The sequence below is a fragment of the Empidonax traillii genome, unplaced genomic scaffold, assembly GCF_003031625.1.
Source record: "Empidonax traillii isolate 1590-97213 ecotype Southwest subspecies unplaced genomic scaffold, ASM303162v1 scaffold874:size323092, whole genome shotgun sequence".
NCBI classification, from domain to species: Eukaryota; Metazoa; Chordata; class Aves; order Passeriformes; family Tyrannidae; genus Empidonax; species Empidonax traillii.
In genome coordinates this window covers 84,346-101,702 of record NW_020956067.1, presented here as the reverse complement: position 1 = coordinate 101,702, position 17,357 = coordinate 84,346, and the positions used below count along the sequence as shown (strand labels likewise).

The following is a 17,357-nucleotide window of genomic DNA, read 5'->3' as shown; positions in this document are numbered from 1 at the left end:
TCATGAATATTTTGTGTTGAAAGGAAATACATACCCTACTAACGTATGGAGACAATACAATGATTTGCAATTCAAACTATATATTTTTAGCCATAGAATCTTGTTCTCCAATTTAAACTGACATGAAGTAAAGTAATCTTGCTTTAATAATATCCCTTAATAATTTTATGAGGATAGATTGGTTCTCACCTGAAAACTTGTTTGGGAGGAGATACCCAAAATTCAATCCTGTGGATGATGTCAATCAGCCCAGCCTCTCTCATCTCTGTGTTTTTTACTGTGTCAGTAAGTGTGTCATGTTTGATCTCTACTGGAAGCATATTAATTAGGTGTTTCTAAGATAGATGTTTTAATAGTAGGTATTTTCTTAGATATATGCTTTATGAAGTAATGAAGGTACAAATGATTTTCTGAGCTTGAATTAATACTTTTGCAAAGGAACACAGCAGAGTTATAATATCTAAGCCAAGACAAAAGGAGAAGTTGGGAGGGAGGAAGGACAGAATTTTCAGCAGAGTTGGAGTAACATGCAAATCCTTTGGTCCCATGTTCTGTTCCAGCAGCAGCAGAAGGTGACATCATTTGGGGGTGAGAGCCTGGTCAAAGTCACAGGTCCATACCCCCTGTACTCCCTCAGCATCCAAAATCATTGGATGTGGAGGTTAGAAGGTAACTTGTGACTCTATTCCCACTACTCTCTATTTGTGGACCCTTTGTCTAAGAATTTGTCCAATTCTTTTTTGAGTTTGCTCCTATAGCTTTCCATAAGTTTTGAACCAGTTTCTTATTTGTTTCATTGAATGATATTCTAGTTTTGGTATTTCAGAATTTGGGCAATACCATACTCTAACTCAACTTTTCTGCTGCATGGATTTTGCAACCCTTAATCAAATCCAGCCTTAGCCCATTATGCTCTAAATAGTGAAGCTCTATAGAGACTAGAGCTGAATGCAGTTCAAGGTGTTTTCATCAGGATTCTTACAAAGCAGCCAAATGATGCCCTTGTTTCTATTTTGTGCCCTTTTTCTTTTCTTCCTTCCTTCTTCCTTCCTTCCTTCCCCTCTGTCTTTCTTTCTTTCTTTTTTTTTTTTTTTTCTCTCTTTCTTTCTTTCTTCCTGGCTTTCTTTCTCTTCCTTTCTTCCTTCCTTTCTTCCTTCTGTCTTGATCTACCTATGGTGAAACAGCCTGGTCTGACTCAAGCATTATATAGGCATGGTTTAAATTATTTAAATTATTTTTCCCTTACTATGTTTCCTACATTTTACACTGAAGTTTACCTGCTAGCTTTCTGCAAACTCACTCCCTTCTGTGAAATCCTTCCTTCTATCAGTGGCACTTGGTTTCTGAAACAAACTCAGTATCATCCACAAACCTGGGGACCTCACAGTGAGCTTTCTTCTAACTTCTTTTCTGAAACTTTTCTGTAGCCTTTACTGTTTGCATGCAAAGACTGATGCTTAACATAAGTAGGAAACAGGATTTAAGAAATAAGTAAAACTCATCGCCAGAGTGAACAAAGAGAGCTTCTGAGTAACCTGAGCAACAACCAGGTCTTTTACAAAACAAATTTACTAATGGCATGGAAGCAGAAATTAATATGATTTTCAATAAGCTCAGTTAGTGAAGATCTAACAAAACATGATAACCTACAGGCTGCACCCACAGCAGGATTTAACAAGGAGGGAAAGATATTGCTAGGCATTCTGCACTGGCAAATACTGCATGTGGTATGCAGTAATGACTTATAGATGGTCAAGCAGCTGGACTGGTTACTGACAGTACAATTCTTGGGGTAGTTTGCTAAGCTGGGTTACTCTGGCTACTCAGAGCCCCATCCAGCCTGGTCTCGAACACCTCCAGGGATGGGAAGTCCACCAAACTGTTCCAGTGTCTCATCACCCTTATAGTAAAGAATTTTTTCCTAATATCTAATCTAAACCTAGCCTCTTTCAGCTTTAGGCCATCCTCCCTTGTCCTATCCCTACATGCCCTTGTGAAAAGTCCCACTCCAGCTTTCTTGTAAGCCCTCTTTAGGTACAGGAAGCTACTCTAAGATCTCCCTGGAGCCTTCACTTCTCCAGGCTGAACAGCCCCAACTTTCTCATCCTGTCTTCATAGGAGATGTGTTTCAGCACTGGCATCAACCTAATGGCTCTCCTCTGGACTTGTTCCACAACGTCCACATCTTTCTTGTGTGGGAACCCCACAGCTGGACACAGTACTCCAAGTGGGATCTCACAAGAGCAGAGCAGAAAGGGAAAGTCACCTCTTCACCTGCTGGCCGTGTCTCTTTTGATGTAGCCCAGGATAAGGGTGGTCTTCAGGATTGCAAGCACTCATTGCTGGGTCATGTTGAGCTTTTCACCCACAAACACAGTCAAGTCTTTCTCCCCAGGGTTAATCTCGATCTGTTCTCTGCCCAGCCTATATTTGTGTTTGGAATGGCCCTGACCCAGGTGCAGGACCTTGTACTTGGCCTTGTTGAACTTCATGAGGTTCACACAGGTCCACCTCCCAAGTGGTCATTTGAATTACTTAAGGCTTGTTACTCCAATTCTTCTCTTAAGAGAATTATTAGTGGTGCATTTTGAAAAACATAAATCATAAAGCCATAAACATATCATGACTATATAAAAACATGTTTTAACAAGCCCAGACCTGCATCTGATAAAGAATGTTATTGTCATGTTTGTAAGCAAAACATCAAGAGTGCAAGAAAACTGGTGGCTTGTTTTATTTTTTTGCTAGTTTTTCTTTAACCACTTCTAAGAAAACATTCGTTGTGACATTTTAAAAACATAATTTTATTCAAAGTTAAACTTTAAAATCCCATCTTTAAAATATATCTCTCAAAAAATACTTTAACCGATTTTCACTTTATGGGAGGCCAGAGAGGAAGGGACAGTGGTTGGTTTTGTCAAATCCAGTGTGTGTGATACAGAGTTTTCTAGTGTTCCCAGAAGTCCTGGAAGGCAGCAACACTTAGGACACAGTGAAATACAGCATCACCATGTCAGCCATAGTTTTCATTAAAGTATCAGCACCTTAGGAGCTCTTATAACCTTGATGAAGTCAAGTGCTTTGGAATAGTTAGTAGACAATTTTTGTTCTACAGCTCCCCTGGTTATTTCACAAAATATTTTTGCACTGGACCAGCAAATTTGGTCATTCAACATTTTAATATTAGTACATGTTTAAGTCACACTATACTCCTAGCAACAGCCTGGTGGGGGTTGGTTTTTTTTCTATGTTTTGCACTTGTGGGAGTTTGACAGTTGCGGTCTGTGTATGCTGTTGAAACAGGGGTAATTTTTCTCAGTCCACATCGTTCTGCATCATATGTGTTGAGAATTATTTGAAAACACATCATTTAAAACTGTCTTTTGCAGAATGCGACTCATTTCTCTAGCTGTTAAGAAAGTTGCTGTGACTTTGAAACCGTTAATTTCTTCAGCTTCTGGATGTGTGAATTTATTTTTTTTTTCTATGTAGTTCACAAACCTTGTTTTCAGAAGAAAACAAGGCTCTTCTGGAAGTCTAATAGACTCTGCCTCTTCAGCTACTTCACTAACAGGCTTTTTATTTTAAAATAGAGTCCTTTGTGACACGGGATTTTGCACCTGTTTTTTCAGCATGTACATTATATGCCGTATCAAAGCACTATTGCTTTTTCGTGTATGGCAAACTGTTTTGAACGTGGCTTCCAGGAAGCCATTATAGAGAGACCAAAGATGTCACAGAGTCATTTTAGTGCAGAAAGAACTTTATAAATGTCCTCAAAACGTTCAGATTTCTTTTCACAGAGATAGCCACCAGACACTTTCCGTCCTAAGAAATTCTGTTAATTAATTATGTACTTCTTTTCCAGAGCAAAACGTGCTGCTCAGATGGGGAATAAGCACTGTGAATGAAGAGGTTAGAAGTGTTTAAACTTATTACCAGTACAGCTGGCATCTTCAAAACTTCTAGAAAGAGCCAGGACTTTCCTTTGTCAATTTTTCAAGGGTTTTAAAATGAATCAAGTATACTGTATTTGGAGTTATCTGTGCATTTCTTCTTCCTCTTAAAGAATATGTAATTAATTAAATAGGTAATACTGCAGTTTTGGGATAAACATAATTAGTAAAATCTTTCTCAGCTTCACTATTTTCATAAGCAGAATGTGAAAATAATAGATGTTAGGTGGTATAGTCTTTGGAGTAGCCTGACATTACTCAGGTTGAGCAGCCTGCTCTAGTGGAAGGTGTCCCTGCCCATGACAGGGAGATTGGATGAGAGGATCTTTGAAGGTCTCTTCCAACCCAGACCGTTCTGTGATTCTATGATTACTTGACAAACTCAGATTTTATTCCCGTGTCCATCCATCAGCCCCCTCAGCATAATTTTTTGCTTTCAAAATGTCAAAAAGGTGAGAAATTGCCTTTGCCCTTTTTGTAACTCCTAGCTTTTGAGACACAGATCAATGGGTAAGAAATTCAGAGCTGATCAAACAGAAGTTCATCATCATATGCTCATCACAAGCACTCACAGAACTGTCACTTCTCAGTGATATATATTCAGTGATGAATAATCACTGAAATCTCTGATAATGTTGGCTGTCATCACTGTCTGCCAGTTTTTGTAATTTTAATCACAATATTAATATCTGTTTCTGCTTTTATATGGAATATTTCTAAATCCTTACTATACACCATGCCAACAGCCTTTTCTATGTGGTGTGAGCTCGTGGGCATTGCTTTATATTTATATTTCCTGCAGCACCTGCTTGAAAACTGTGAATTTTTTTGCCTTTATTCTTAGCTTTTTGGAGCTTTCTGTCAGTCTCCAAGGAACTAAAGCAGTGCTTGTGCTGTCTTTTATGCTATGCTTCTTTGATCAGTCCTTCAGTTTGACGTATCCAAGCATTAGGCCAACCTAATTTTCTGGGTGAGGTTTCTTTTTCCTTGGAGGTAGCAAGGCTGAGGCCCTTGGCACGTGGTGGTTCTGGTAGTGATGGCTACCAACCTTCCTCTCTGCCATCAAGATAAGACTTGAAATTGATTAGGAAAATGTAATCACACAAACACACCTGCACATACACTATTTCCTCTCCTACTGAAAATGTAATTTTCTTATCTGTGTCCAGCTTCCTTACAGCCTGTAATGCTGCAGATTTTTTTTCCTTACTTTTTTGAGCTTAACACTCACAGATGAGGTCTTTTTGCTTTAGTTGAACCACAAGGGACATTGTTGCATAAAGTTGTTTGTATTTAAAGCCAGGGAAGAGGATTCAAACAGACACCACTTGTTTTTTTCAGCAGAGGTGAACCAAAAACCTGCCTTATTTCCCATAGTTTTATCCCCTAAATGAGAAGATACGATAAAGCTTTACTCCAGAGAAAAACTGTATATGCCAACAATAAAACTCACAATAAGCAAATTTAAACAGACCTTTGAAAATTCTTAAAATACAAGCAGCTTTGTATTATTTAAAAAGAAAATTTTAGTGTAGATGAACCTGTAGCTCAATTAGTACACAGCATTATGTTCCTATTCCTTGATAGCTGGAGTTATTATGTTTATACAGACTGATTGACTGCAAACAAACCCTTGGAACAATGTTAATTACATTCACGATTCAGATGAATTATTATCCTGCCACAGTGAATAATGGCTTGAGGTTACTGTTATTTGTTAGTGAGGTACACTGTTCCACAGAAAAAAAGGTTTCTATACATGTATATCGATTTGATTCAGATGCAATTGTATGTATTTTTCAGTTTTGCATAGATATGAATCTTGTCCCCAGAACAAACACTCATCAGTATTACTGTACCCTTACCAAAGCAGCAGCTGTTAAGGATATTTCAGAACAGGTTTTCAGGTTGTCTTGGTTTCAGGCACATGCAGGCACAAGTACCTTTTCATACAACATATTAAAATTAAGATGTGATTAAATATTGAAGACAAATGTTAATAAAATGTATATTGTTTAACTAGATAAATGTTTCTGTGTTTTGAGTCTAAATAAAAACTGGACAAACCTTTAAATGACTGTTACAAGGAAAGTCAAAAATAGCAATAAGGTATTTCAAAACTGAGCCCTATTCTACCCCTATAGTAACATCAAAGATGTACAGACTTACAAATCTATCTGGGGCTGATGGAAAGGTACTAGGCATAACACCTCTAGCATCAAAAACTACATTAAAATTATAAATGGAAACCCAAAGGTAGGCGTAAAACGTATATACATTGAATTTATCACACAGGAGCTGTAACAAGGCTGTGTACATTTCTTACAGAAGACCTGGAGTGAACCTTAAATAAAATATTAACCTTAATCACATAAAGCAGAATGACAAGGTTTTCATAAATTATCTTCTGTAAAAAACTTATAGTGATGAAAATTACAGGCTCCCAAAGCATCATGTATGATTAAGGGCCACACAGACATTATAACAGTGGTGCCAACAGACCTGTCAAGGTGTCTATTAAAATTGATAGATGTCTTTTAGATTTCTTAGCATTGGAAGCTTTTCTTAAGCTAGGTTTCTGTTCAAAGCAGAACATACAGTTTCTGTATGTAAAGTGAGAGAAGAAGGGCAGTAACAGGTACCCAGCTCTCCAGACAGGTTCTAACAGTGGCTCACTGTGAGCTGAACTTTGCTGTGTTAAATACAGGCATTATCACACACACTAACACAAAACCAGCTTTTCTGATGCTTTCCAGAACAAATAAGTGAAAGCCCAAGGTTTTGTTGTTTCTAACCTTAAAGTCCCATTCACACTTGGTGTAACACTAGCCTACATTTTTGTCACAGAGTTGGATTTGCAAAAGCCTTTTCTCAGAGGGTAAGCACAATCTCTTATGTTATGCACAGTCTCTTACATAAGTCCCCGTGGTGGCCCAGACTGAGCACATGACTCCTGCAGTCCTTGAAGCGTTATCTCTCTCCAGTCCTTCAGCCTCACTGAAACTGGCAGGAGTGCTGTTAGCTGTGACAAGTCTTCAAAAAAGTTTGAGAGAGAAAAAAATCTCAATATGAGAAAGTGTAGCTTGTATTTGGGTAACTGTATTTATTGTTTCATCTATACCTTATAGCTGTAATTTCAGCATGAGTATTGTCCTTTAGGAATGGACTGAACCCTGCTTGGAGCTCTGCAGAAGATTACATCTCTCATCCTGCCTGTGCATGATGTTGCAGGTGCAGACTGGCACAGATGGAAGTCACAGTACTCAGGGCAGGTCCCAGGTCACCAAACAGCTGGGCACTCATCATAGCAGTCTGTCTGCAGATATGACTCAGCTATAATAGCCCTGGAGACATTTCCAGCTTTTACGGCTCTGGAGTGCTGAAGATGCCCAGGCAGGAGGTTCAGAGCACTCGGGCAGGTAGTTCTGGAAATAGAAGAGCATACAGCACAAAGGAGTGCTGTTATAGCCATGTATCCCTGCCTCCCTGGGCAGGGTGAGCCTTTCTCCCCCACGTAGCCATCTGCACAAGAAAATAGCATTGCCAATTATATAAATGCTACCACACACCAGGCTGTCCCCAGTAAAATACTGTTTTGTCAAATAATTGTTGCAGTAAAGGAAAGGTTCATGGCCAGCTCATCCTCCCCTCCTCGTCAGAGAGAGGATCAAGATGTTGAAATTAGTGGTTGTGACAACATGCATGGATGTGTCTCACCAGCCATCCACACAGTTCAGATGCTGATCTTCCACTGATGGGAAATCCCAGAGGTGTCTGTGTGTGTGTGTATGTGTGGTTTTCTGCATAGATTTAGAAAAATAAATGACACTAGAGATTTTTTTTTCATATCAGAAATTGGACCTAAGTGCAGGTTTGTTGCTGTCAGCAACAAACTCTTAGCTTTTAGCTGCTGTTTTCTGTGACAGCACTGTGCCTGCTTCCATGGTTGTGTCCTCCTACACAGTGGAAGTCTCACAGAAATGAGTCTTTTTCTTCTCTTTCTGGAAAGAAGGACTTAATGTCCTCATTCCTTCCTGGAACAGGACACTGTTACAGACTTGCTGATATAGCGATGTCATAAGGGCAGTGATGTAACGATATTTGAGAGTACTTTAGCTGTTGCTTTAAGAGTCCCTACAGCTGAGAATTACTCCAATAAACTAGTTTTGCTAGGACAACTTATTCTGCTCAGAGAGCATCAGAGTAGGCTATCATGGCAGAAGTGAATTTTGCCAAATTATTAGTGTCTGCACACTGTCAGAACAGGGCACAGTACAGGACATTTTCTCAAGTCTTTGAAGTACAGCTTCTGTTAGAGTTGTTTCTTCTGTCCCTCTTTTAGAAGCACAAAACATCCTTATGAAGATAGTTCACTGCAGAATGTGTTGATCCTGTTTAGTTTGGTTCACACCTGTCATGATCCTCAATAATGTACTTGTGTCTGTTCCACTGGTGAAATTCATAATTTCCCTAGTGAATCACTTCCAAAGTAGAGCTGATAAACAAATAAATACAAAATACATAAGGAATACAGACACAACATCACAAAGAGTTCTGATTGTAGGCTACACTGGAATGCTGTTTTCTGATGATATTTATATTCTGACTTCACAATGATTCATTATTGTTGCTATAGCATTGCCCCCTCTTTCTACCCACTTCCTCTTTGTGGGAAGGGCAGGAGCAGCAAACTGCACACATTCAAAAAGGAAATGAAACCTCTCAGAAAAGAGAGAGATTTTGCAGAACGATAGAGAGACCCAACCTCGTGAGATAAAATTAACTTGAAATCTATATGTCTGTCCTAGTCTTCCTACATACACACCGTATGAGGCACTCCAGGCTTCATTCACGAGGGATTAGGTTTGATGAACTGTTTCTCATAGTCTCTCATGGCACCAAGTGCACCAGGAAATGAAAACTAAAGTTTAAATTGATGCAACCTGTGAATGTCAGGACATATAGAATTAAAACACAGAATGTCCAACTGTATATCACCAGGCAGAGAGAGATAAATGTGGGTAATGATCCAGGAAAAACGCTTACAGTGGTTGGTGGCACTGAAGCAGTTTACAACAGAAAAGATGAAATGAGCCAATATTGGCCTGAAATAGGGAGCTGGATTCTCTGAGGCTGAGTGTTGTGTGTGTGACATGCCAGGATGTGGGTGATATGAGTCCCCTGGGCTGTGCACCCTGGCTGTTATGGGGAATGGGATGTGATGCGTCTGGGGGACTTGGGCAAAGTGAGAGGGTCTGGATGGGAACACTGCACAGCCTCATAGCAGAGGGATGGCTGTTGGAGGAGAAAGGTGTTTTAATTCAGCTTTTCTAGATTTTTCAGGGGCTGATAGATCAAGGTATTGAGGAAAGGAAAGAGAGGAACCAGATTTTTTTGGGGAGGGAATTGATTAGTTATAAAAAGTTGATGCCTGTTTCCTCTTGTTAGGTTTCAATATAATAATTTTACTGTTAGATTGAGACTACTTAACATTTTTTACTGTTTGCCCTCTGTTGGAGGATTCTGCTTTAGGAGAATTTCCTGTTGGACCTCAATCCTTCTTATCAAACTGGCTATTGATAAGAATTATAGCTGCTTGCTTTTCTCCATTTATACCCAGTACTTACTTCAGGAAATCATGAAGGATGATTATATTATACTATCAATGCTATTTCACTTTTCAATCTTTCTTTTGTATGAGTTTGTCCTTTTGGAATGTCCACACCATATAAACTGAACACACAGGTGGGTTTTATAATGTTTTGCACTAACAGACTGCCTAATAGAGAATTTGCTGCCAAAACAAAATCTGAAAATTTGTTTTGCATAGGACGTATGTTTAGAAAACTTTTAGTGACTCTACTTGGAGTATAAATTCCTTCCAACTTGAAAGAAAATTGAAGCTACAAGGAATGTACTTAGTTCAGCTGAATATTAGGAAAGATAAAACCAGTTTATAGTGGTCAATGAATCGTGGGACACAGGCAAAGCAGTACCATACTGATTTCAAAATAGGAACGGAAACTTTTACTAAGAAGTCTGCCTTCATTGCTGGGCTGCTAACGTTAGGATTTGTCAGCATTTCTATCAATGGTAATATTACAATGCCATGTCTGCAGATGTGTCTAACAAATCCATCAAAACACTTTCTAGTACCTTAAAAACATTCAATTTTTCCAACTCAGAATGATCTAATTCCCACTTGATTAACTATAATTTCAATTGCTACTTAAAACAACTCTTTCAAGAGATGCCACCCAACTTGTAAAATAAAATTCAGTGAATTTGATCAGCATTCTCTCATACTATAAAATTATCAGCATTTTTTTCCTGAGATTGCTTCCTGTTTTTATTTCTTCATCACAAGAAGCAATTTTGTATTTTCAAATAGTCTCCAAGTGTCAGCCACTGCTTTTATTTCCTCCTTTATACAATTTCATAATTTCATTCTGTATTTGCTTCCCAATCTGCAATGTAACTTCTCGCTCCTTCACTGTTCTGCTCTATGAGTCAGATTGGTACTGTCATTGTTCACTAAGTCATTTACCTGTGATGTATTTGACTGTTGGTTTCTCTTCTATTTCTCATTTTTGAGTTGTGTCTTTCAAACTGTCAGGACCGAAGCTTTTTGTGAAAGACTTACGAAAGAACTCAGACATGAAAATGCTGCGTAACAGAATGTGCTTTATAGCCTAAAATCAGGTCTGGTGCACAAAAGGTAACAATAATTTGTAGAACAGGCTGCAAAGATGTTCCTGGAAACCATGAGTCAAAAAGTCTGTCTTCCATAGGGGCACATTAGGAAAGTGTAAACAAGAATATATTAAGTCAGGACATTTAAAAAGGTGATGCAGCTTTTGCAGAGGGAAGTCACACCTCACAAAAATTACAGTGTACCTGGACTTTCAAAAAGCTTTTACACAAATGTCTTCATCAAAGCCTCTAAAGAAATAAAGCAATGAAACTAATGGAATGAAAAGTGGAGTTCTACTATTGATAATGAACTGTTTAAAAAGAACAACAGAAAAGTCTGGTTATCACTAGTCAGTTTTCAAAATGAAAGCAGATTAACAGCAAAGTCTCTGAGGCTCTTTGCTGACAACTGCAAATTTTAACAGTCCAAAAGCCTAAAGCCATGCAGGGTGTGAGCCTTAACTGCATTTTTCTTTCCAGGGCATTTGCTTTTTGCTGCGGGAGATGCATGCCAGTCCCTAACACTGTTCACCCTGTGCCAGAGGATCCTCCCCTTTCCATCTCTGCCCAGCCTGCAGCTGCTTCTCTTCTTCAAGGAACAGGGTGGGCCAGGGTTGTGGCAGCCCCTCACTGCCCTCCCCGCCGCTGCTTTGGGCAGATCCCCCAAGGCTGCAGGAAAATTCCTCTTGTCCATTGGTCTTTACACGTCTGTCCACAGGGTGGAGGTCATGACTTGCATATAAGCCAGCCTGCACAGAAAATAAGCATCAAAACTAGGATTATAGGGGCATCAGGTCATGAACCAGAACGGGAAGGTGAAAAGCAAGAGGAAATATTTGTGTGCCAAGAAGAACAACAGCAAAAAGATCTTGTCATGAAGAACGTTTTGCCTTTGTCTCTTGTTATGTGACACCCCCACAGAGCTGCAGTCCAGCTCTCTCTAGCACAGAAATTTAATGAGGAGGCTGGAACCTCCTGTAGGACCCCTTGATGCTGCATTTTGATTGTGGGTCAGGCAAAAGTGCAGTGACCCTTGGGAGCCCACGTTTGGAGCTGTTATTAGCAGGGATTGTGCTGGAGGGGTGAAGCCAAGGGCTGTCCCTTAGCGGTGTGAGGACCATTAGAAAGGAGTCTGTGTTGATAGCAGATCTTCAGTGAAGAGGAAAATAGTTCAGCACTGATGGAAAGATGGTCTTTTCGCAATGCATTTGTCTTGTCTTCCAAGCACAAGTGTATCACATTAAATACAATTCCCTTTATTTCCAAGAGCCTTATATCTTTATTTCATAATCAGCGTCTTGTAGTTAGAAAGAGAAAATAACAAATAATGTCTCATGTCCAGCATGATTTTTCTGTCCTCTCAGCAAGATTGTTTTGGTTTAGTTGGTCAGTTATGTAATCCCTTATTAATCCTAATAAAACAGCAGCAAAGATTTCTCATGAATGTTACTCCAATTTACTCAATGATGTTCTGAACATGTTTTTTATTCTTTACTAGTATCTTATTAAAGCAAGGTTGTCTTATCAACAGCTTTAACTGAAGCAAAATTACTGTTTTCAGGCTTGAGGATGGGAAGGATATGAGAGAAGACTGAAGCAGCTCTGGCCTGAGAAATCCCATTACAGGAATGAGAGCAGAGGAGATTTCTGATAAGACTCACATTCAGACTTGAGCAGTGGAGTGGGACACAAAGAAATAGGAAAAATTCAGCAATGCTGATTTTAAAAGAGGTTGATAATGGGTGACAGACACCAGAGTCAGATGCAGAACATCTTTAATGCCTACTGGGGATCCTCATGAGGGTCTGCTGATCCTGTTGAGGGCCGGTGTGTGCCCCCAGCCTAGGCTACAGTGGGTGCTGAGTGCTGGGTGATGCACCACCTGCACTTACAGCAGGAGCCAGGTGAGCCTCAGAAAAATTTCAGCTTGTGTTACAAAGATTTGGTGAGGATGGACCCCTAAAACGTAAGAGCCATCCCCAGGACAGACCCCTGCTGCAGAACAGCACCTGAGAGAAGAAAGCAGGTGTGGTAACTCCAAAGCCTGGAAGCAATCCATGGCACAAAGAGAGAAAGAGTGAACCTAGCAACCCAACCAAAATTCAGATCTCCACTAAACTCTCTTTTCTTTCCCATGCATTTTCTTCTGCTTTTTTTTTTTTTTATTTATTTTTTTTTATTTTTTTTTTATTTGTTTCATTCTGATTCTGCAGGAAATAGTGGCATGCGTTCCTTCCCCTTGCAGCTGGGACAAGGTCAAGCACAAGTGGGTTGCAACTGGGGAGAGTGTCCTCTCTTTTTTGCAGAGCTGAGCTGTACCACAGGGATTTGCTGCCAGTTTGCTGGTCTTGCACGTGATGAAATTCCTGACGTGGTTTATATTTCCTATAGGTTTATTTTTTTTCAACTGTTTTGTTTTGTCTTCCAGGGTTTGGTATGACCACCCCAGCCACCGTTGGAGGCAAAATTTTTCTGATATTTTATGGCCTTATAGGATGTGCAGGGACCATTTTGTTCTTTAACCTGTTCCTGGAACGCTTGATCACAGTCATAGCTTATGTCATGAAGTCCTGCCACGAAAGACAGCTGAGGAGGAAAGGCGTTCTCCCTCACAACAGCCGGCGGGGCTCAGGGACATCTGAGGTGGACAGCCTGGCAGGCTGGAAGCCCTCTGTGTACTACGTCATGCTGATTTTATGTGTAGCATCACTCATCATTTCCTGCTGTGCCTCTGCAATGTACACACCGATTGAAGAGTGGAGTTACTTTGACTCACTTTACTTCTGCTTCGTGGCCTTCAGCACCATAGGTTTTGGTGACCTGGTCAGTAGCCAGAACATCAAGTATGAAAGCCAAGGCCTTTACCGCTTTGGCAATTTTGTCTTCATACTCATGGGGGTGTGCTGCATCTATTCGTTATTCAATGTGATCTCTATTGTGATCAAACAATCCATAAACTGGATATTAAAGAAGTTGTCCTGCAAGTGCTGCCACAGATGCCAAAGAAGATTATTTCGTTCACGGAGGAACGTGGTAATGCCTGGAAATGTGCGCAGCCAGAGAAACATCTCCATCGAGACCGATGTTGTCAATGAGAGTGACACAGATGGACGCCGTCTGTCAGGAGAGATGATCTCCATGAAAGATTTCCTGGCTTCAAATAAAGTCTCATTGGCCATCATGCAGAAACAGCTGTCAGAAACTGCTAATGGGTATCCAAGGCAAATGAGCTGTAATTCAAAGCAAAATGGATTCTCTGGTGGGGTTGGAGCCCTGGCAATTATGAATAACAGATTGGCAGAGACCAGTGTGGATAGGTAAAATAATAACAGTAATAACAGTGAAACAATGTGAACCATTTCAGCAAGTATTGAAACAATGTGAATCAAGTGGAAATAGCTAGGGAGAGTGCACCAGAGGCTGGGATGGATGTGAAGGGCATACTCCTGACAGAAGATCTCTGACACTTTTTGGGGGCTGTCTCTTAATGTTTTTGAATTGCACCAATCCCAATCTTTTTTATTTCCCATCCTTCTACTTCTCAAGAAGGTCACTGCAGAAGGAATTTAATTTAGCCTTCAGATCAAATTTCCATTCCTATTCTTTTCCATTTATGTGAGACACAGATTTCAGGATAAGAAATATGTGTGATGGAGAGAAACCAAGTGTGTCTACTGAACACATTCTTAATTCAAAGGTTTTTTTTTTGAGCTTTCTGTCTTATTCTCATCATACCTGTTTCCTGAAAGTAGTTTATCTGAGACCAAAAGAGGAATCAGCCTTTTTCTGTGATATTGCAGACCTAATTTAATGAAAAATAGTATTAAAGTTGGTAGGTATATTCTGGAGCTATTGTGATGTGAATGAGGAGAGAACTTTGCCCTTAGAATTTAATTTAGTCTTTCCTTTAAGAGGATACTCTCAAAAGTGATAGAATAAAAATTTATCCTACTTTTGTTTTCTTCTCTTCATTTGCGAAACATGATTTTTTTCTTTTTATTTTTTTTTCTGTGGTTTGTTTTTTTTTTTTTTGAGGCTACTTTTTCTTCTAGAATCACTGGCTTTCTTTTTCAAAAATATCAAATTAAATTAAAAACTGATGTATTTATGAGTGGTATGAATTATTCGACAGTAGCAATCAAAGACTTTTCAAATTTCTTCTCATATTTGGCTCAATTGTGACAATTGAGTATCAGCATTGTGCAGTGCAACTAGTAACTGAGTTTACACAACAGGCTTTAGTATGCAATTACATTGTCATGCCAGCATCCAGGTATTATTATAAATGACTGTGATCACAGAATAATTTTGGCAGTGTCCTTTTTGTCTTTCACGTAATTCTGTCATTCTTCACCTGTTTCTCTGACTTCTGGTGATGATAATGGCAGGGTCTTGATTAGGGAAGTAGAAAATGTTTAACTCCTCATTTTTCTCAATGAAATGTTCTGAGTGTTCATTGTGAGTAGAAAGGAAATTTCAATGACAAGAATAATAACAGTGAAAAGAACATGAAAACAGGAAAAGAGGTGATCTTTAATGACAGTGAAATCACCCTTTTCATTAGGTAACTGGAGAAATAAGTGATCAAATTAACATAAAGTCTAGCAAGAGTTTAAGGAAGACTGGGCTGAATTCCTGTTTCTCCTTTAACCACACAATGCATTAAAGCTAAATAGTATATGAGAGTGTAAATAAGTAGAATTGGTCACAAAGGACTGGAAAAGAATAGTACATGCATCAGGACTAAATGTTGCCTCACAGCCAGAAAGCCTTCCAGAATACTACAATTTTAGGAAATTTAAAACACCATTATGTAGTTCTCATTTTCTCTTGTACAGAGCAATGCAAGTAGCCTCTTCAGTTTAATTTGTATTGGGAATTAATATCATATCCTATTTCTTCATTCTGGCCAAAAGTTCTTTTATTTAGGTTTCTAATATTGTAGAATAACATTTTGATACTCATTTAAAGCAATATTTGAATTTGAAAACAAAAGCTTGGAATTCTTTCATATAATAAACTAACCCCAGATAGTCAACAAATGTACTTAACTAGTGAAAAGAATTGCAGTCTCTTTTGACTTTATTAGAGGTAAAATCCTGATTTAAATTCAAATCCTGCTGACCTTAGTTACAAAGAAAACTTACAGCTGAAGTCATTAGTCCAAATTCTGATACCTATCAACTCAGCTGTGCAGCAGTGGAATAGCCATAGCAGTATCCCTTCATATTTGCATCCACGTATCATCTGAACCAGTTCCCAAACCCTAACTTTGCTGAGAAAAGCGGTCCTATTTGGTTTTGTGGGGTTCTGTATTAGCAAATTTGCCACAGAGTTAATTTAGATGATATTATAATACCCGAGATCCATTACATTGTTATACTTTTTTATTTTTTTTATCCCAAGACGTTCTTTGTCTCAACCTCACTGAATAAAAATACTTGGATATAAAAAGAGAAAAGTACTACTCTGAAGCCTTCTTTTCAAATTCTTTCAGCAATGCCTCTGTTCACAGCCTATAACCCTAAGATCTCATTGTTACTGATGTATTTCTCATGCTGCCAACTAGCAGAAATAGTTTAGGACTATTAAGATGCCTCCAGATGGTTTCAACTGCTCTCAAGACATCAGACAGTTATGTTGTTCTGTTTCATTGTTTGTGGTACTAAGCCTTGGTTATTCATCACCACAGAGGGATCCTATCAGCTGTTTTCAACAGATCTGAAAACATCTATGGTTGCAAAAGCAAGGGACTTATAAATAGTCAATATTTATTTATATTTATATAAATATAAATAAATATATAATATTTCTAAATAATCAATATTAAATAATAAATATATCAAGGAGATTTGGCAAGGCTGTCTGAGATCACTGGTGTACACTAACTCTGCTTTCATTGAATCCTGACCTTCTGCTCTCTCAAGCACTGCCTTCTTTATGACACGAGCCTGCCAGTTGCAAGGCTCTCTGCACTGTTTTTGTTGTTGAATTTCCTGTCCACTGAGGATAATGAGGGAATAACTGCACTGAACGCCTCTATTCAGATGTGAATTGCTGTTCCAGAGATAAAGGATTGGCATATTCTGTCCCTGTGCCATCTTGTATAGTGATGTCATCCTGTACCTAAAACACCTCTGATTTTGCCATTGAGTTCGTCTTACAGCAGCCACGCTACACAATGAATGAGGTGGCTTTACCAAGGAGACTAATATTCTTAGAGAATATTTGGGGATAAATAATAAGACTTTTAAGATCAGAGGGGGAAATTTCCAACTCCGGTCCCATGGTGCTACTACAGTTGTTTTTTCTAAAGGCGTTGGACAGAGAAATCCCAAAATGCTCTGTGCATAATGTAGCATCAAGTTATGAAATTCATAAAACATGTGGAGATATAAACTTAAATGTGTCAAAAAAGAGCAGAATTTAGCTTAGGAGTGACAAATGCCCATCCTGTGTGAAAAATAAGTTATAGTAAAAATACAGAATACATTGCATTTCTTGCATTACTCTTAAAAGTAGCAATGAGGAATTAAAGGCAATAGTCAGAGATCTTATTTCAAAGCTGCATACATTTTAATTGTTTAACACTAAAATCTCAGTCAACAAGAGAAACCTGCTTTCAAAAGTAACGAGTATCCTTATTGCCTGCTATGGATTTGCATGATGGCTAATGAGATAGGGGTGTGGGTTTTTAAGCCAAAAATG

At 38.9% G+C, this 17,357-nt stretch overlaps 1 protein-coding gene across 1 annotated transcript in view; it reads left to right on the top strand.

Annotated features, from left to right (window-relative positions):
* Nucleotides 1–14,601, top strand: part of KCNK13 (potassium two pore domain channel subfamily K member 13) — a 52,778-nt gene extending 38,177 nt beyond the window's left edge. The window contains exon 2 of the mRNA XM_027902435.1: nucleotides 13,078–14,601. Within this exon, the coding sequence (XP_027758236.1) occupies nucleotides 13,078–13,970 (893 nt within the window). The 3' untranslated portion in view covers nucleotides 13,971–14,601. The remainder of the gene's footprint in view (nucleotides 1–13,077) is intronic.
* Nucleotides 14,602–17,357: the final 2,756 nt, after the last annotated feature.